General features: G+C 58.6%; 1 protein-coding gene across 1 annotated transcript in view; it reads right to left on the minus strand.

Moving 5' to 3' along the window:
* The window catches only part of CNGB1 (cyclic nucleotide gated channel subunit beta 1), a 36,294-nt gene extending 24,551 nt beyond the window's left edge, over positions 1-11,743 (minus strand). The window contains exons 1-13 of the mRNA XM_064519522.1: positions 11,639-11,743; positions 11,303-11,354; positions 11,043-11,145; positions 10,691-10,820; positions 10,373-10,415; positions 9,962-10,040; positions 9,531-9,612; positions 7,579-7,621; positions 7,041-7,197; positions 6,871-6,946; positions 6,209-6,242; positions 2,228-2,402; positions 79-138 (exon numbers count right to left, since the gene is read on the minus strand). Of these exons, the coding sequence (XP_064375592.1) occupies positions 79-138; positions 2,228-2,402; positions 6,209-6,242; positions 6,871-6,946; positions 7,041-7,197; positions 7,579-7,621; positions 9,531-9,612; positions 9,962-10,040; positions 10,373-10,415; positions 10,691-10,820; positions 11,043-11,145; positions 11,303-11,354; positions 11,639-11,743 (1,139 nt within the window). The remainder of the gene's footprint in view (positions 1-78; positions 139-2,227; positions 2,403-6,208; positions 6,243-6,870; positions 6,947-7,040; positions 7,198-7,578; positions 7,622-9,530; positions 9,613-9,961; positions 10,041-10,372; positions 10,416-10,690; positions 10,821-11,042; positions 11,146-11,302; positions 11,355-11,638) is intronic.
* Positions 11,744-20,414: the final 8,671 nt, after the last annotated feature.

Below are 20,414 nucleotides of genomic sequence, written 5' to 3' on the forward strand. Positions count from 1 at the left end.
TTTGAATTTGTTTCCACGGAAATGGGAAATGCAACGGGAACGGCTCTGGCGGTGCTCGTGGCCCCGAGCGACACTCACCCCGCGCCCTCCGTCTCCTCCTCCTCCTCGGCGCCATTCGGGGAGCACGACACCTCCAACCTTGGAGAGGGAGAAGCTCGGTGGGTTAAATAGGAAAAATACATCCGACCCTTAAAAGAGCAAAGGGATTCCTGGCACGAACACCGCTGGCTTTATTTGCAAGGCTTTGCAATAACCTTCCCATCCCGGGCGGCCTGAGAGGCTCTGCCGCCGTACCCCACACCAACATCTGGATGGGCACGCCAGCCACCGGTGGGTCGCCACCCGCTATCGCCCGTGGCCTCCGGCGCCTGGGAGGGAAGGCAAAATGTCAACGGAGGGAAAAGGGTTGGAAGCACAAGACCAGAGTCCTGGAGACCTCGCAGTCCCCTTGCCGTGCTGGGAGAGGGTACGCGGAGGGGTTATTTGCTGCCGGTTTTGAACAAAACCGCACCGTTAGTGAAATACCCCCTCCAGGGCAGGGAGGCACTTGCTGCCAGCTTCTCAGGTCTGTATGCTAAGGACAAAAATCTTGAAAATACTTTTATAAGAGGCCCCTTTGGCACAGCGAAAGGGAGCCCCGTTAAGCGGCGAGTCACTGAAGGGGACGCCGGGGATCGCTTGCCGTTAGCGCAGTCGGTTATTCTAAGGTCAAGTAATTGGTGCGAACGAATGGGATTTACGGCTCCCACGCTAAAAACCTATCAAATGCCAGGCCCAGGCCTGCAGGTTGCCATCGCGGGCAGCAAGCGGCATCCCGCTGCCAAGGAAGCCACGACTACAGCTCCCAGCATGGCGGGAAGATACAGGGAACGCTCTGCTAGACCTGCTGTGCTGCTGGTTTCCCCCTCCACTGTATTTGCACTCGGCGCAAGCTGCGTTTAGCAGGGATTGTGCCTCTCAGAGGGGATTTGCATCGCTTTCGCTGCAGCCAGGCAGAGGAAAGGGAGCATATGGGATGCAAAATGTGAGAGCGGTTTTAGCTGCTGACTCAGGGTGGCAAAGAAACTGGGAGCCGGAGGCAGCAGTGCACTTGTGGTCAGCAGGCCCAGAGCGAAATCTCTCCACTGCCCCATGTTCCCGCTTGGAAAAATGTTGTTTGCTCCCTTTCAGGTGTCTACACCAGACACCGGAGGAGAGAGAAGTTGAACGGTCAGCCCTCCCAGGCTGGGCGCGGAGGTCTCAGCCTGGAGACTGGCATTTCCCGCCAGCCGGAAGAAAGCCTCAGCTCCGCAACCCTCATGCAATGCAGCCGGGAGCGTCTGGCTCCAATCCTGCTCCAATCCTGCTCCGCAGAAAGCGGTGACAAAACTTCCTTTGACTGCAGTGGTGTGCGAACGGGACCTTGGGTATGAATGGCTCCTTTCATGAAAGTGATTTTGGAGGACTTCTCCATAGAGTTAAATAGGAATATTAAAACTACTGAACAATGCGGCATATTTTAGAGTCTGCACACCACGCACGCATGGCACAGCAGCCGTTTAAGCCTGGACATGACTTGCATTGGAGTATCTTGCACAATGATGTCTTTGCTATCAATCTACTACAACAACTTTTGCCTAGAAGAATCCCAAACTGCTTGGGAATGTATATACAAAACCTCGCATCTCACTGCTGAAACGCAGGCCCCTTCTGGCACCAAACACTTTACCCCGTCCTTGGGAGGAACTCAGCAGGAGCTTCTTTTGGGAGAAATAGGATGACTTACGTGAGGAAGACTACAGTTTCCAAATTTCATGGCAAATGTATGTGACATTGATCTCAAAGAGGCCAAAACTTTCTTTCTTTAGGGCCTGAGTCTACTTATTAGACACTTAGGAGGAGCCACCCTTTAGTTGTCTTCTGCAGGATTCGTCTCAGCTGCAGCGTGAAGTAGCCAGTGCCCTGGACTTCACGGGCCTGATACGCTCTGCTGTTGCTCCTGAGACCCCAACACCAAGGAAAGCAGGAGGAAAGGCGGTTTGCTTGTGCACCTTTCAGGTCCTTTTGCTACCCACCACTTTGGAAACGGGCATCTTGGCCAGCTCACCCACCCCCCACATCGAATGCTCACAAGAGGGTCGTGTGGGAGGGTGTTTGTCCCTCCATCCCGCAGCACCACGACGGCCTCTGCATTCATAGCAGAGGAGCACGCCAGGGCTGTCCTTCAAACTGAGCGCACATCTCCTACCTGTATTCTTCTTCCTGAAGTTCCTCTTCTATGGGGGGAAGACGATGAGCATCTGCCACCAGCTTGGCCTCCTGATCCGAGGCCATCGTCATGTACGTGGCTTCGTTACTCCCGTCATCATCCATCTCTTCCATGATGAGATCTGTCTCCACTTGATTCCCCAGGGGGATGTGAACTGGGATGGGAAAAGAGATGAAGAAGTAAAAGTAGCACATTTTGGAGGGGCCTGTCTACATCAGAATGTATCCCACATTCTAGTTGTACATTACAACCATTACTAAGTGCGGAGGTGCTGCTGTGTGCCGCTCAGCCGTGCACAGATTTGTACGAGTGCTGGTCTCTCCTGGAGCTGTGCCAGACGATGGCTGGGGTATGTTTTACGGAAGGAGGAAGAAAGCTCACCAGTTCGCAATGAGCATGTCGAAAGTCCCATGAAAACATCCCCCTTTGTCTAGTGATATCTGTCAACTTCCCTAAGGGTGCACTCGCCTCCGCCAGCGGAGGATTTAGCCTGTCTGTGAACAGGCCACGTTTCAGTTCTTCTTGCAAGCACAGGGAGATGCAAGCACAAGCAACCATGGGGAGCTGCTCAAAGCCTCCTCCTAGCACAAAAGTATAAACGGCTGCGATTACCCCTTGAGTCCCAGCGAAACCCTGCACATAGGAGACGCGGGCCCCAGTTTTCCACACCGAGACACCGCGTCCCCACGCAATGTCTCCCGCGCTTCCAGAGTCAGCCCTCGCTCCCTGTGAGCAGGGCACCACCAGGAACCTGTCGCGGCAGCCACCACCGAGGATGCTGCATTGACTCCCAAAGCTATCCCAGGTACTGACTGAGCACTCGGCTTTGGAGATATCCCTCATCCACCAGCTACTTCCCAGCACTGCGGAGGGAGACGTATGCAACTGTTATTTGAGAAGTCATCAGAGCAGCTTTCTGCAGAATGAAGAGCACAGGTCCAACCCACAGCCCCGTTGCCTGTAAAGGGCACTTTCCCTTGCCCTCAGTTGATACTGGCCCAGGTCCCACGGTCCCTATGCAGCCCCTATAGCGCTAGTCATGTGCCAGAAAAACAGGAGGAGGAAGTACATCCACATACTGTAAAAACAGTTTATTGGGAGATCTCACTGACAACAAAACTCAGGGGAAGTTAGATATCCATAGTGAAATTAATAGGAAACATGAGCAAGTTTAAATACAGACAGGTAGGAAAAAACCCGCTTTAGATGCTGTCTGCTCTGCATTATATTTATCATATCACACGCTCGCCTGGGAGTGGTCCACGCAACCTCGTTCCAATACCACGCTGTTTCCTTTGCTTTTATTCCGTTTTCTCTAGATCTACATTCCCTAAAACACAGCACAAGGATGTTTTGGAACATGCTGCAACATTTTGATACATTACATGGAAATGGGGCAAATGGTAAACTTGCAGCCTGCTGCCAGCTGGGCTCAGTCCAAACACAGAGATAGGACCTGTTAGTTTGGTCATTTGGATAATAACTCATCGTTAAGGCTGCCTATCTTGTCCTAAAGGGATGCAAAGAGCAGGTGTGTATTAAAACGGTGGTACTTGGAGGCTCTTGTCCAGCTCAGCACAGGGTGCCTGTGCTTCCTACGCCTGCCTGCACACATCCATGCGGGAGATCCCCACGGGAGGTGTTCTCCCTGCTGGGAAGCTCCCATCTCCGTGTTTCATCACTGCTTCTAAGAAACTACATCGCATCGGGGAGAGCAGCAATAGTTCAGGATGTATTAAACACGCTCCTTCCCGTAAGGAAAGCCCAGGCAGAGGCTTTTAGCCATTAACTCCTACCTATTCGTCTCAGGATTAATCTCACCCTCTGGCATTTGCTGGTGCAAACCAGACCCTTTTCCCCTTGCTGGAAGAAAATACTCAGTTAATGGAAGAAAAACAACACGAAGCTGCTGAGAGCCTGAGGAGCTTTGCAACGTGACGTCTCTGCGAAGCAGCAGCAGATTAAAGGAAGTCTGCAGGCTTCAGCTGAAGGTCTCGGTGGGGAGTACTGGTACACTATGGGGGTTTTGAGAGGTTCACGAGCAACTGGAGCAGGAAGCTTTTTGCCTAAGAGGTGTTCTGACTGATGTTTCTCTTTCCTCACATAAATTACAGCTTTTGTCTCACAGACACTAGTCCCAGCCCTGTTCTGCACAGTCAAAACCTCTGGTTCACAGAGCTGTCAAAGCAAGCAGAGGAAAAGACACTGCTGGCTGCAAGAGCATGAAAGTCAAGTCCCCTCCAGCAGCCAGGAAAAGGTCTTCGCCGATGTTCCCTGCAGAGGACGCGTCAGTCCCGACACACTACGTCCTACCGCTGCCATCAGCCGCAGGGGTCCTGGGCCACACAGCCAGCATCCCTGCGGCGAAGGCAGGCGCCAGCCTTGGGGCACCTGTACCAGGTGTCCAGGGCTGGGAAGCAACTAGAAACCTTTAGCAGACTCCGCTTTGCTTTTCCACCCCAACTGCGCTCTCTCTTCAGGTTGGGTTCATTTTACTGGGGGAAAAGGCTGGCTCTCCACCGTCTTCGTTTTCCATTTGTTTCAGAGGCGCTAAGCCCCTTTGCCCCCTGAAACAAAAGGAGAAGGAAAACGTTAATGAGCCCATTGGTGGTGTGGCACGCGAGCCCACGTCTTGCTCGATCCAAGCGCTTCCTTCATTTGTCACATAAAATTATTGGAGAGGCCACAAGACACCGAATCGGGGCTTTAAAGCGGGCAATTATGCATGTAGGGTGAATGTGTATCCTGGACATGCAACAGCAACCTGCTAAATCCCCGCCAAAATCCTTCTTATTGCCCCCAGAAAGGGTCGGAGCTGCAGGCGGGAGAGAGCATGCCGATCCCCGGAAGATTTGGGGGCCTTTCCTCTCTCGGCAAGGTTCATGGCAATAGCCAGGTCGCCACTTCTGCACGAGCCCGCAGAGAAATGCCTTCCCGCAGGGTTTCCTGCACAGAAATCCCACGAGGCTGCTTGCTCGCTCGCAGAGAGCGGCTCTACTCTTCCTCCCTAACGGGACACGTCACCGCGCTGTGCATCCACGCTCCCGGTCAAGGTGCCGACATCCGCATTCCCATAGGAAGATCTCACGCTCCGGCTGACAACCCCGACTTCCGCCTCCGGAAACAGCACCACGCGTTGTGCAAGGATCATTTGAAACTAACCCCCAATAACAACAAAAAATCACTGCTGTGCTTCCAGCGAGGCCGCGCAGCACATGCGGTGACAGGCAGGCTCTCCTGCCCTAGCAGGGGCATCCATAAGGATCATTTTTGCTAGAGTTATTCCTTTTGGCCATGCCACACATCCATGGGTATGGGCGAGCGGCAAGGCAGACCCCTAGGTATTTTCCCACAAAAGCGCATACTTGCAGATAATGTATTTAAACCTACTAGTGATAGTTTTTTTGTTTTTCCAAGGTACCTCTTAGATCCTTTGCACCAGGCTTTGAAAACGCCCTCGAGTTCAGCAGCAAACGTGAAATGGGTTAACTAGAAGGGCCGCTTTGGGTTTCATTGCTAGTGTGCACCTCGGTCAAATCCCAACAGCTTGGAAAACATCCTTTGGCATAGCTCGAGGATAGACCTTGATCTCAAAAACTCAGATTTAAGCATCCCAAGGCTCTCCTGTCTCCGCTGCATTTGGAGACATAATCCCAAGGGGTGAATCTGTGCTGGGAGCTCTGGTCTGCAGCAGGGCTCCAAAAATCACTAGAGCTTTCCAAATTGGTGCTCCGGCTTTCCAAGGATTGTAGTGGGATCTGTTCCCTGCTCCCCGGCAGCAGTAGCTGCCGACGGCCTCGCACGGCTGCCTGGGCATTTTCGGAAGCTCCCAAAACAGCACCAGCAGCAGGTTAGCATGCGAGACCGATGACTACCCGCAGTCCCTCTTCCTCAGCCACTTCATTAAAAGTGTCTAACCTCTGCAAGTTAAGCGACGTGGGGGGAATGAGAAGCACTTACTTTCTTGCACAGGAGTCAAGGTTGCTGCTTCTCCCTATCAAAAGGAAAAGGAAAGCGTGAGACACTGTCACCAGCTCCTGGTCGCGCTGTGCGAGCGCGTGTGCCCTCGTCTTGGGCCACCCAGGGACCAACACATGGAGCCTCTCACTCCTGACCCACGACGAGGCTGGTGCCCCAGCCCAAAGCCTTGTTACTTAGAGCTTTTTGGAAGAAATGCCCATCCTCTGTCCTGATTATTTGTCTCTGTTTAAGATATTGCTGCCCTTTCTCGTACAGCAAGACGAATTATTCCCAGCATTCAGTAAAAGTGTCCATTTTGCCCTAAACGCCCCATGCAATTTCTACCTGACACCTTTTCTCCACTGGGCTTCCACCTACTGCTGTGTTGCATTAAATGGACTCTTCCCCTGCCAAAATACTACTTTTTTCAGCTAAACTGGAAAACAAATACAGTGGCAGGTCTCGGGGATTTCTCCTGGGAAGGAGCTGGTCGGGAGGGAGCGAGGCGAAGCATGAGGCACCCGTGAGCCCGCTGCGACCCGCGGCGCAGCCAGAGGCAGCGGGTCCCCCAGCCTGCAGCGCCGAGCCCCGGGCTGGCTGGCTCAGCACCGCGTGGGATCCTCTGCCCGCTCGGCACATCGCTTCCCAAGCGGCCTACGTACCCGAGCATCCTGCGGCGCTTTGATCACGGGCTGCGGCATCACCTTCTCCAGCTCCTGGACAAACCAGCTGAACATCCTGCGCAGCAGAAACCCTCGTCAGACTCCGCTCTGGAAGCCCGCTCAGCTCCCGCAGCGGCCGTCCCTCCCCGGCCCCGCGCCGCCGTCGTTACCCGCTGCCGTCGGTGGGCAGCGACCGCGGGAGCAGGGGGGCTCCGGGTCCCGGCTGCGTGGCGGCCGCTGCCTGCTCCACCGCTCCGGGGAGGCTCTCGCCAGTGCTGCCTTTGGGCTTCGCCCGGGTTTTACTCCCTTTTGTGTCTGCTTGGGTTTCTTCAGAGAGAAGGGAAAAAAGGCAACACGGTAGTAATTTTATAATCAGACAGGGAGGACGACTGAGGGAGGATGATTCACCGCTGTACAGAGGGACCCTGGGGAGTTCCCCATCAGCTTGGTCCTGGGAGGACCCAGCCCGGGACGAGGACAAGGGCAGTTTGGGAGCACACATGGGGTTCGGATACCCCTATCCCGCCCGTCCACCGGCTCTGCCTGCCTAAGCCAAGAGCGATGCTCTGCGCTCAGTAACACGTGGGTGCAGGCAGCGTTAAAAGAGAAATTAAGGTTTTAAAGGGCGTGCCGGAAACAAAGTGCAAAGGGGGGTCTGGCGGAGCAGGACGAGCGCATCTCCTCCATGCCCAGTGGGAAGCTGCTCACCTCGCGCCACGGCCGCCTCTTCGGGCCTTTCCTCTTTCGGCGCCTGCGGCAGAAGGACACAGAGAGGGACGGATGCAGCAAGACCCCGAAGCGCGGCCGCCGCCACCCCCAGCCCTGCCCGAGGCAGGGGCCGCAGCAGGCTCCAGCTCGCCATCATCCTGCCCCACAGCGTCCCTCTCACCAAACCATGTTCAAACGCTTTAATAAGCAACCACAGGCCAGAGACCCTAAACTGTAATTTTGGCCCCATTTTCTTTATATGGGCCTTTAAGTCCCATGCTGGTCCCAAATGGAGAGGGGCACAGACCCCTGTGTGCAGCCAGGCTGGGGAGCGCCGGGAGCAAAGTAAAACAAGGTTTTTCTCTCCCTCCAAAGCTCTCAGCAGAATCTCTGCGGGGTTTTTTCCCTCCCTGGAGAGGTCTGAGCCTGAAGAGGACGAATGCAGGATGATGAAGAACACTCTGCACTCTTTGATCCCTCCTGATCCAACTTGAACGACAGCATCCTTGAAGCTGGTGTGCCCTGCTCGGGATAAGGATGCTTCCGCAGGAGAATCCTGCCTTTCAATAGGAATCTGTTTATTTTTAATCCTAAAGCAGTTTTCATGTTGAATTTTCCCTCCCCTCTGCTTTTTTCAGGCAAGGCAATGTCTAGCCTGAATAGGAAGACACGTCTGGGTGCATCCAGCAAGGCTCAGAGAAAGCAAAGCGGCCCCTCGGATCCCTCTTTCCTCGAGCTACAGCTCTGCCCGGAGGTAACCCTGCTGGTTTCCCGTGGCAGAGGCGACCGCTTTACATCTGGAGCAAAGCGCCCTCCACACTGCGAGCATAGACTTGCTTCTCGGTGAGCGACCGAGCCCCAAGCCCAGCTGCGCCACGTCCAGACACGTGCCAGAAACCCAGCAAGCTACTGCGAGCTTTAAGAGCTGGGTTCATGGCCCTGGTTCACCCATGGCTCAGTCTTCCCAGCAGCCGGGATGAGCCCAGTGCTCAGAGATCGGTGGCCGCATCCCGCTCCATCCCAGCCAAGCCTTGGGCCCTGGTTGCACGTTGCCTGCTCCGACAGCTTTGTGTGGCTTTTGGACCAAACTGTCGTGACCGTGCAAGCTTTTAGGCCAAAAAAAGCCAAGAAGTGCTGAGGAAGACATAGTTTGGTTAGGTAAAAAACATTATCTTAAGTGTTGCTTCTGCTGGAAACGCAGGCTGGGGCTGTCACCGCTGGGCGACGAGGCTGCAGGGCAGCGCGTGACCTCCTAGATCAGGCGTCCTCAGCTTGCTCCAGGCTAAGCAGCTGCATCCTGACCTCACACAGCGGGTGGCTGCCTGGCATCCTCCAAACACAGCATTCGTGCATTAAGCAACCAGAAAAATCCCATTCAAAATGAGAAAAGCGACTGCCTTCCGCTCCTCCCTGAGGACAGCGCTCCTCCGCCAAGCAGCGCGCTGGGCTGAGCACTCTGGTTTCTGCAGAATGGAGAATTGTGCTTGCAAGGCTGATTTGTGGTGGGAAACATGGGGGTGGATCACGGCTGAGACCACGGGACAACCAGGGCTCCGAAAACATCAGTGCCCCACACGCATGTGGGTCTGAGCCTGTTAGACTGAGCTTTGAATATGCCATTTTTTGAGTGTGGTGTTGACCGACACTGTAATGGAGGAGGCATTTGCTGCTGCAAGGAGCTTCGGACCAGGAGGCCAGGCGCCGCTCTGCTTGGCAGCGAGCGTGGGAAGAGCAGCAGGCAAATTCCCGCCTCCGCAAAGGAGGTTTGAGGTGGATGGTTGTCTCAGGAAAGGAAGGATGTAGCAACGCAAGCACGTCTGGCTCTGCCCGTACCTCCGTGTTTAAGGAGAAGCCCACCCTGGCACCAGCGTGCACGCGGTCGCGGGCACACGCCGACACAGCTCCTGGCGGGCTGCAACCCCTCCGGTTGCCTCCAGCTGGGTTACACTCACCTTGGGCCTTTTCACCACCTCCGGCTGTGGCACCATTCGCTCGAAGCCCTGCACCAGCCAGCCGAAGACTCGCGTGGGCCCCCTGCGGAGGGAGCAGGCCATGTTCGCCGGGCTGGTCCCACGGCCCCCTCCGCTCCCGCCCCAGCTCCATCCACCCTGACCTCCTCCACGGATGGCATTTCTCCCAGCTCCCACCTCCAGCACTGACTGAGGGACCAAGGCACCTTCGTCTCCGGGCAGCAAGGGCAACCTGCTCCGAGCTTTCCATCCGGGGCCCCTCGCCAATGCGGAGGCACCACTGGAGACGCAGGAATGTGTCTCTCCAGCAGCTTCACTATTGCCCCGGGGGAATATCTCAGCGGAGATGCAAAACCCCAGTCGGATGGCGGCCGGGGAGGGCTGGACCTCTGCAAAGGCACCACAACACCTACCAGTTCTCTGCGGTGTCCGAACCGGCCTCACCCTCGCAGGCTTCCAGCTCGTCTTCCTCCGGATCGAAGGGGGTTATCTCTGCAAGCGGAAAGGATAAAGAGAGGACGAAGGGGAGAGAGCAGGGGCCTGAGGGGAGCGCGCCCGGCACGCAGGAGTAACCAGCACCGCTCGGTGCTCCCAGCTCCTCTCCCACCAGCCCAAGGCACGGCATTGGCCAACGGAGAGGATGGAAACACTCCCAGGATACGCACCCGGGGCTGCCCCGGCATGCATGACAGGGTATTTAATTCAGCTTTCAGGATACGTTGATGTTTGGCCTCAGTGCGGGGGCTGGTTTGAGCGGTGCACAGCAAGGGCTGGGCACCAGCACAGAGCTCCGAGCTGCGGCCCGACCACGAGTATCGCCTTACCTAGCGCATCCTCTTCCTCATCCTTGAGGATCTGGACTTCAGTCTGAAAAGTCAAGCGCAGACTGTTACCAACCCAGTGGCCAGAGGGCTTCCCGCACCAGAAACCGCAGCCACCGCTGGGCAGGACACAGGCTGCCCGACAGTGGTGGGAAGGGAATTTGCCCTTTCCCTGGAGATGCACGAAGGCAGGAACCCAGCGGGGTAGCGTTTTTGCCTGGAGAAAGGGCCTGCGCTCCTGATTCGCACTGGGAGAAAGTGAGAAATGGGGAAGGAGGGGAAAAAAAAATCAAATAAAACAAAATATCAGGGGTCACCCACCTGATCGGGAACATCGATGCTTGTCTCGAAGCTCTTCCCGAGTGCCTGCAGTGTCCCTGGGGCCTGGGCTGGCTGGGGAATGACCTTCTCCAGCCCCTGGGACAGCCAGGAAAGCACACCGCCTCCCACGCTGTGAGGAAAAGGGTGGAATGAGGGGCTGGGAGCGGCGTGGAGCCGGCTGCCGCAGGATACACCTGGCCGGCAAGGTGCTCCAGCACAGGGCACCCATGTCCATGCAGAGCCCCCCACCCTAGACCTTCAGCCGTCAACCGCAGCCAAAACCTGGGTGAACTGGGGGGGGGGGGGGGGGGGGGGGGTCACAGCCCAGAGGGCGCCCGTGCAAGAAAAATACCTCTCAAACACAGACGTCGGTGCTGGGTCCTCAGGAACTGCAAATTCAACCTTCTTCTCCACCGCTTCAATGACAGCAGCAAAGAGAAGACACAACCGGCGTCAGCGCCTTGGCCGCCCCCAAGCACCCGCACTTTGGGCGCTGCGCAGAGACCGGCCCCGCGGGCGCAGCTCCACGTGCGTGGCAGGACAGGCAGCCGTCGGTAAATGAGTGTTGATTAACGGCCTGAATCACTGTGCGTCCCCGCCGTGGGAACTTACCCTCCGCGCAGTCGGGAGCAGCCTTGGGGCCACCGGTGTTCCCTTTGGGCAGCTTTAGGGTGAAAGAGTGAAAGGATGGTTTTGGATGAAGAGTTGGGCACGTCAGCATCCCTAGCTGCGTTTTTTCCTTTTCTGCTGCTTGGACAAGAAGAACGTGCCCCGGCCCACATCCCCCTGGGAACGCGGGGGCATCGATGCTCACCCACGGGGTTTCCCACGCTGTGCCCAGCCTAGCATGCTCATGGACCGTAGCGAGAGGCTGCTAAGCCACTGAGCGTCCCTTCGCCCGGAGCATCCCTCATCCAGCTCTTCTAGCCCAGCTGATTCCCCGCTCACCTTCGTCGGCTCCACATCTTGGGTCTTGGGTGCTGGGCTCTCGTCCTTCACCGCGGGAACGGGCTCCGGAGGCTGGGGCACCACCCTCTCGATCCAGGCGAGCATCCTGCCGCCTGCGGGCAGCAAAGCCGGGTCACTGCTTCCCTCTGGGAAGAGGAGCAGCAGCAGCAGCGCCCACGGTCCACGGTGTGCTGGGAGCCCCAAAGCACGCTGAGAGGCGGCACCCCAGCACACGGGCATTTGCCATCATGGGACATCCCCTTGCAAATATCTACCTGAGCACAGCCCTATTTTCTGCTTTGATGGGGACATGGGGTGAATTTCCCCCCACCTTATCCCCAGATACGGTGCATTAACAAAGCAGGTGCCCTTTAGAGCAGGTTTTGGCCTTCCTTCCCTCTCCCACATCATGCAAACCCAGACCAGGTCCTACTCACCACCAATCCTCTTGCCATTACCATGAGCAAATTACACCTTCTATTTTAAGCTCAGACACTCTGTTAAACTGGCTCTTCCCAAATGTAATCGTACGTTTAGTTTTTTCCACCTTGCACGTTGTTCCAGCAGCACAACTATCCATTGCTGGAGTTAGGAAAGGAGAAGCGCGTATGCAATTGTAGCAGATAGCTCATCGAAACTGTGATGCTCTGCTCAGGGTCTTTATGTTTCCCCAAAGTGCTGAAAGTCATTTGCTCCAAGGGATGCTAAATTACAGTAGCTCAAGCAGAATCCATTTGTGGGCAAATTCATGTGCTGACGTACGCTTCTTCATTTTACTTCCAGGGAATGGCTTTGCTCGACTGGCGTTCAGCCATTTGCTGTGTGCTGAACAAATTTCCAAGACACCAAGTTTCCTTGGACCTTGCACCCTCTCTTCCCACATCGCCTTGCCCAGACGCCTGTCTCCCAAAGGCTGCAGCCTTTGCGCACCCCCGTGCACCCGCTCCCAGTGCCTGTGCCCCCACACCTTTGCCTGGTCCCAGAGGCCTGCAAGGAGCTTGGAAGACAACATTTTGCCTGTTTTGGATGGGAGCTTTTTTCTGCCTCATTTCCCAGCTATCTGCAGTGATGTGCGGGCATCTCAGGCAGGCCCAGCGCTCTGCAAAACTGCCCCGGGCCTCCGCTTGCAGGAGAAAGCATGCCCAAAGCCAGGCATCCTAAATTTGCAGGCAGCTAACAAAAGCGGGCAAAGGTATTCGAGAAAAGTCCTCCCAAGAAATGCAGAATCCAATTTAGAAATTGCCTTTTGCCTGCAGCTGGGTGTATTGGATTAAGGAGCTCTCAAGAGCTGCGTCACCCGGGGATGGTGAACGGGACGGCCAAGATGACCTGGTGGCACGGCGCTGTGCGGCGCAACGGCTACTCCACCCGCGCTCAGGGACGCCCGCGGCTCTTGCAAGAAGCAGGGGGAAAGCAGGCGCAGCTTACACCAAAAAAGCACGAGTAAAGCCTCCCCAGGCCGGAGCAAATCCCCTCCAGCAACCACGGTCTCCTTCCCTGTCCTGGATATAAAGCTTGTGCAGGTGTAAAATCCTGGAGCTTAAGCCCGTCCCTGGCATGGGAAGGACAGTGCCGGAGCTGGGGCCATATATCAGAGCAAGGGAAGTGCAGAAACATTTGCAGGTCCCCAAAGAAGCTATTTGCTGGAAGAAATATGAAATAAACAGCCAGAGATCTGTCCGTGAAGGCACCACAGACCGGGCAGCTACTGGGGGAAGCGGTACGGCCATCGCTGCTGCACGGCGGGCAGGAGCGAGTGTCTCGCATGCCTTCTGTGCCACAGCCCACGATGGCCACCGCGCCGGCTGGCGAAGGTGCCCCTGCTCAGCCTCCAAAAGCAGGAGCAGGGTGCAGACCCCAGCGCCCCCATTCAGACCAGGCAGCACCAGCTTTCATGCTGTGCTTGCTCAGATCCCCCCCTCACATCTTCAGGGGCTGCATCTGGCCTCAAACCCGCTTCCATCCTTCCTCCTGCACCCAGCAAGAAGTGCCAAAATCAAACGGAGCTTGCAAAGCACCTTGGACAGGCTGAATTTACCCTCCTGGCTAAGTGAGGGGGGAGCCACCGCTTTGCTGCCTCAGTTACCACCCAAATCCCCTCCGGCTCACGTCCTCTTTCACTCCCTCTGCTTCAGCAGCCCCCGTCCCCACGGGAAACGCGGATCAGACCCTCCATGCTCTCCACGTGAGCCACCTTGGTTGCCCCCTTCCCGGCCACCTCCCTCACCTCCATCACAGGCCGAGGCCACGGGGCGGCCCCCGGAAAACCTCCACCGGGACGGAGCGGGCTCCCGCGGCCCCCGATCCCGCAGCCCACCCCAATCCGCTCAGGGTGCTGCGGGGATTAGCCGAGCGCTAGCCCCGGTGGGATTACCAGCACCCAGCTGTCCCATCTCCCCCCCACTGGGTACCGGCAGGGAGCTGCCACCTGCTCACTGTGGGCCGGCACCCAAGGAGGCCGGGCTGTTTGAGCCCAGCTTGGGTGTGGGATGGTGCAGACAGACCCCCCCCCCCCCCAAAACCGGTGCTAAAGGAGCTCCGGAGCGGCTTACCGTGTGGGTGCGAGCCCCGCTGGGTGCCGGCAGCGCTGGGAGCGAAGGCTGTCCTCTAGCTGGGGTGCAGGCAGGCGCGGGGACATAAATCCGAGCGGCAGCGGGGCCGTCTAAAAAACCACGGGGCCCTACAGGGAGAAACCCCCCGAGCTCCGGGCTGCGGTCCCCGTCCCACCTGCAGCACCGCGATCTGGGGCAGGAGGTGGGAAACCCGCGGCGGGCTGGAGCGGCTCAGCGCGGAGCTAATCCTGCCCTTGCTGAGCCTGCCGATTGCCGCTTGATCCGTTTAGCAGCAGCCCTGGGCAGCTCCCCGCTGCCCCCAATCTCTCCCGGGGCGAGCACAACACCTCGGGGCTCAGCGCCCGGCCACGGGCGACCCAGTGGGGAACAGCACCCTGAGCCCCTCGCCAGCCCGGTGCTCCCCCAAAAGGGAGCGTTTTGTCCCGAGCCCTGGCCCCGGCCCCTCTTTCCGCCACCCTCCCCAGAGCGTGCCACCACGGTGCTGAGCCCTCGGGTGCTCCTGCGGCCCCCCGCACCGGCCGCTTCGCACGGGGCACGGGTGCAAGGTGTCACCCCGGGGCCAAGCATCGCCCTGCCGGCCCTGCTCCACCCACCCTCAGCGAGGGAACAAAGTGGCTTTTTGGGGGACATTTCCGCAGCAGGCAGAGGGCCCACGGGTGCAAAATGCTGCTTTTTGGGCAGCCCAAATGGCAGCGGGGAATACTGCCCCAGCACCCTAGCAACCCGGCAGCCAGCACCCACGGCCCGTAGTGGCTTCTTGTTGCCACGGGGAGGAAGAGGGCGGCAAACAGAACAGCAGGAGCCTGAGCCAGACCCGGGGCCAGACTCGCTCCCGGCAAGGAAAGCCAAGAAAAATTGGCCTTGCTGCCACTTTAGGCATTTCCCATCTTACGGACTCTGCAGCAGCAGCATCCAAACTTGGGAGGCGGCACCGAGTAACGCCGCCGAGCGCAGACTCTCTCCCCCACAAAAACCTTGCTGCCTTCTTTGCACCCTCCTGTTTTAAGGAATTAAAACACAACCAGGCCGGGGCCCGAAAGTTTGATCTGGAGATCTTAGCCCAGAGGTAGTTGAGGGGGACACGGTCTTGCAGAGAGCCGGTGGCGACTGAAGCTTCGGCTCCAGCAGGACTGAGCTCACAACCAGCTGGGCAGAGGAAGGGCCGAGCAAAAGCCAACCTGAACAAGCCAAGTACGTATAAGACCTTGCTTCCCTAGGCTGTTTGCTCCAGTGGTTAGTAGAAATTAGTTTTTTCCACTCCAACAAGCTTTCCCTCTGCCTGTGCTGACTATTTTCCTCCTTGAGGGTTCCCCTACAAGTGGCCTCCCTGTTCCCACTGCATCTGGTCCCTGCTGCTTCGGGAGGCTGGATGCAGCCGCATCCCAGGGAGAGGACGGGACCCTGCACTGGGACCCATGGCAACGTGCTCACTTGCTGCTCCAGCCTCCCCGTGCGGCCTGTGATGGCCGAGAGACACGTGGCACTGCTGTGGCCAGGGGACAGCTGCCGGGGCTGAAGGAGGATCTGTACCACCCCGGGCTGCCGACCATCCGCCACATGGACATGGACACGGCCACGGGCGAGCTCCCGGACTGACACGCCAGAACCAGCACGCTCTGCACCCGAGGTGACGCCGCCGAGCACCCGGGCCCTCTCGCAGGCAGCCGTTGGGGACCACCCATGGTGGCAGCTCACCGAAGCCTGCGTGACCCCTACGGGCATGGCACAGCTGGCTGGAGACAGGCGTCCTCGTCTCCAACAGCCCAAGCTGCTCTGGCAGCTCCTGGCTGGGTCGCAGTAATCCCTTCTCCCATCTCCCCGTTCTCACCCTTATCTTCCAGCCTCCCCAAACCAAAGCTGCTCCCCAGTTAGCAGGATAGAGGTGGTGTTAGCACGTCACAGAGCTCTTTGGTTTCTGCCAGGGCTTGGGGATGCTCAGGTGGCCCAGCTGTGCTCCAGCTCCAGCTGCGCCGGAGCCCCTGGACCTGCTGCAAGGTGCATAACCCAGCCCGTGGGTGGCTGCTCTGGGCCGTCTCTCTCTTAGTCGTTTAATCCAAGCCTGTCTTCTGCTGAGCAGCAGCTTGATTAAAACAGGTCTTCTGCAAATATGGATTTAAGGTGCTCAGGAGGTGGGGAGTATCGATCTTTCGTCGCTCGCGGGCGGGCTGCTTGCTCCACAAACAGGACAGCAGAGAGCAAAGCCGAGCCAGACCCTGCTGCCAGCGATGCTCGGAGCAGCACGGAAGCAGCCTCCCAGGGGGGTGGGCATGTACCGGAGGCGCCCACGCTGCCCCCGGGGCTGATTTCCCCTGTCCCATTCACTGCAGAGGACTTCCACAGAGCCTCCTTCAGCCTGCCGGGGATGCCCTGCCCACGTCTCCCCAGCCTGGTGAGCAGCGAACGGCCACCCGGCCCCCAGCCCCCCACTATGGGCAGCCAGGGGGACCCTGTCCCCTTAGCTTGTCCTGCTGCAGAGGGTGGAGATCAGCCCCAACGTTTAATAAACCCGTGGTTTTAATAAAGTACCCAGTCATGCGTGCAAGGGGCAAGCTTGGCGCCCCGGGCACAATGGGCGTCTCAGCAGCACTTTCCCGATGGAGTTTCCTGGGACTTCCCAGGCCACGGGGAGCCAAGCTGTAGTGCAGCGTTGGCAGCAGGATTCGCTCCGTTCCCAGAGCGGGTGGATTTGCTGGCTCTCGTCCGCATCCTAACACTCCGGGCTGTCCCTCCTCCTCCTCCTCTTCTGCTTTAATCGATCACTACTGAGGAGCACGTTGCCAAGCCTGGAGCGTTTTCTCTGCGAGGAGTTTGCTGCTGGATTTCCCCAGGCAGGAGCATGGAGCCGGCTCCGGGCAGGAGGGAGCAGGGCAAAGCTGCCGGGCCGGGCGAAGGTCCCAAAATGAGTGGCCAGCTGGACTGAGGGGTGCCAACGTTGCTATTACATTGCCCAGTGCCTCCGTAGCGCTCCCCATCTCTAGGGCACCCCACGGGTGATAAAGAGGGTTTGAATCATCAGCTCTGCTCTACAGCTGGGGAAACTGAGGCACAGAGCTGGGCGGCAGCTTGCCGGGCTGCTCCAGGAGGGCAGAGCTGAGCGGACAAGCCCAGTCTCCCAAACTGCGCCCCGGCTTTCCACCTATGCGGCTGCGTGGGAGAAGCCAGCCCAAACGCACCCCTGCTCCTCTCTCCGCGCAGGGATTGCTGGAATGGGGCCCGCTGCTCGCCGCGAGGGACCGGGCTGGTAGGGTGGCACCGGGGGTGCCCAGCCGTCATGGGGAAGAGTGGCCCAGCTACACGCAGGCGGTGGATGACTGGTCCTGCTTCGTCTCGTCGGCTGCAGAATTCGGGCTGCCCAGCGCAGGTGCAAACGGGGAGGGAGAGCCGCAGGGCCCGGCTGCAGGTCACGGTTTAGCCGCCACGCGCTGGCCTGCTATGCGGGCCGCTCACCTTCCCTTTATTAAAACTCGAAACCGTCACGGCCGACAGACAACGAGGTGGCATGCACGGAGTGACCCTAACCAATGTGAGCCTGAAGATGGCTCAGACAGCATGAAATCCCCTGTGCGGCCAAGACTGTTCACTCTGAAGCAGAGTGATGACTGTTTACCTTAGCCACCGATTACAATGGCAGAAACATGGCCCACAGGCTTGCTGCACTGTGCCAGGTCCCACTCCCCCTGGCTACCATTGCCCAGCCTCAGCTCTTCCCTCCTTCCCACCCCGGCACTCCAGCTAGTGAAGCTGTTCCCTGTCCAAGCAGGAATCGGCAGCAAACAGATCCCTGCGGGTCCCGAGGAGCATTGCAGCGGGTGCTGACACTCTCTCGCTCTCTCCCGACAGGGCCTGGGTGCGGCCGCTACGCAGGCCGGTCCCTGCAGCCGGAGATCACGCAGACGTGGCGGGTGAGCACTCGGGGCGCCCCGGGGCTGCTGCGGGTGGTGAGCCGAGAAGCGCGACCCACGGGTCGCACCGGCATCCCCTCTCACCGTGCCGTTTCAGGACTGCTTCCAGCAGGACCCCAGCCTGCACAGATACGGCCAGATGCCTCTCCTGAAGAGCAGCTTGTAGGTAGCCCCAGGTGGCCGTGATGTCCCCGCTGGCCCCATCCCTGCACCATGGCTCAGGCTTTTCCCCCTCTTCCTTGCAGCGATGTGTTCAGGAGCTTTGGGACGGTGTACAGGTAAGTGTGGAGGCACCCGGTGGCACAGGGCGGGCGGTGGACACGGAGAGCCACGCCGGATGGGAAGCCTCACTATGGGGGAGACAGCAAGAGAAAAGCTTCCTGCCCAGGCCACCTGCCCCCAGCACAGTGCTGGCCCCACTGTCACCGTCACGGCCTGGGGAACGGGAACAGGTTTGGGAGGACCTGCCCCGGGGCGGCCACACAAGGATGCCCAGCACGCAACGGCTGCGGCTGCTGGTGCGTGGCTTCCTCCGGAGCTCCTGCCTGCTGGGACCAGCCTGATGGTCCGAGATGCTCTGAGAAATGATCAGCTTGGCCCCAAAAACCTCTGCAAAAGAGCTCTTGAGAGAGGGACGCCAACCCTGGCGGCAGACCCTGAAACACCACTGCAAGTGCATCGGCACCCCAGCCTTGCCCGCCGGCCAGGTCCCACGCCTCCACGCACCGGAGGCTCCCAGCAGGATGACAGGCCCCAATGGGAGGTGACAGCCAGTTGTGCCGGCCCAGAGCTGGCTGCCGCGGGGCCGGAGATGCCACCGTCCCAAAGCCGCTCTTCCCCTCCACCTGGGCAGCACCAGGTGGGAAGGGGGATGGACCGTTCGGCGAGTCGTGGAGGAGTTTGCGGGAGTTTTGCCAAGCGGCAAGGAGCCCCGGGCTGGGGGAGCAGCGGGAAGGGGAAACGCCTGACGCTGATGCTTTCTGGCCTCGCAGCAGGGAAGGGGGCTGCGCCGCGGCGGCAGGGCTCTGGCGCGGGAGAGGCAGCTCTGGGCACCCCATTTCCACCCTCGCTGGGGTCAGCCGGAGCCCGCGGCCAGCACAGTCCTCGCGTGCACGTCGCCGAGCTGCATCCACCGCCGAGCCGCATCCACCGCCCGGTCCACTTGCCTCTGCAGCCGCTCGCACTGCCTCCAGCCCTGGCGCTAGGCAGCAGCAGCGGGCAACGTGCCGGGGGACCACCCGAGGGCCGGGTGGCAGCGACATGCGGCCCTTCCTCGTGGCAGTAAAAACAAAACCTCCCTGCAAAAAGATGACCGAGGCTAACCCAGTGCCGCAGAGCCCCTGGCTTGCATCCGGGAAAGCCCTGAAAGCAGGGCATGGGGGGCTGTAGCATAATGCCTTGAAAACCCTGGATTGCCAGGAAAAACGCCCCACGGAGGGAGGAAAGCTGTCACAGGCCAGGCTGGAGTGGTACCCGGACAGCCCCACGTGCTGGCTCCTCGGGAGCCTCACTCCTCAGATGGGAGATGCATTAAATTGGCTTATTGCACCTGGAGCAGGGTCCAGCACCTAGCGAAGGTCCTGCTGCCGGTTACAAGGCGAGCTGAGCAAGAGGGGGGCCCTGAGAAGCAGTACTCGCTGGAGACAGGCGAGTGAGGGTGCTGCTTCTCCTTTAGTGACACAGATTGCCCCCGACAGCGTAAGCCCCGAGCGGCAGCCAGCACGCTGCAGCTGCGGGCAGGGTGCAGGGAGAAGCCCGGTGCCAGCTGTGGCCCTTCTCCGCTCTCCCCTTCCAAGCGGCGTGGCCAGAGGAAGCCTGGTCCTCATCCTGGTTGCTGCCCACGTCCTCCCTAAAAAGGCAATTCTGCTTGAATGGCCAAGTGACAATGTCACAAAAGATGAGGGACCCTCATCCTTGGAGACAGTTTTACATGGACTTTTGCAGGCTCAGGCTTGTGAGACCCTTTAACGGGTTCAACAGAAGCAGCATCTGCCGATGGCTAGACCTACATCTCCTCTGAGTGCTTTCACACCAGGTACACCCCATCTTCAAGTCAGACCTGCCTACAAAGGTCTTTGACTTATTTCTGCAAGCAATGTCCAGGGAGCCCCCAGGGAGGAGGCGAGGGGAGGAAGGCCTGGCTCCTCAAATGGGCAATGCTACCAGCACTTTGGGGACATTGGCTGGAGCCTCACTCAGCCCCTCTGCATGGGTCAGGCAGCAGAGCTACTTTCCATCTGCTTGTGCTTTCTTTCCATTTGCATGCCTAGGTTGTAGGGGTTCATGGGATAAGGGAGGAGG

This window comes from Dromaius novaehollandiae, chromosome 13, assembly GCF_036370855.1.
Source record: "Dromaius novaehollandiae isolate bDroNov1 chromosome 13, bDroNov1.hap1, whole genome shotgun sequence".
NCBI lineage: Eukaryota > Metazoa > Chordata > Aves > Casuariiformes > Dromaiidae > Dromaius > Dromaius novaehollandiae.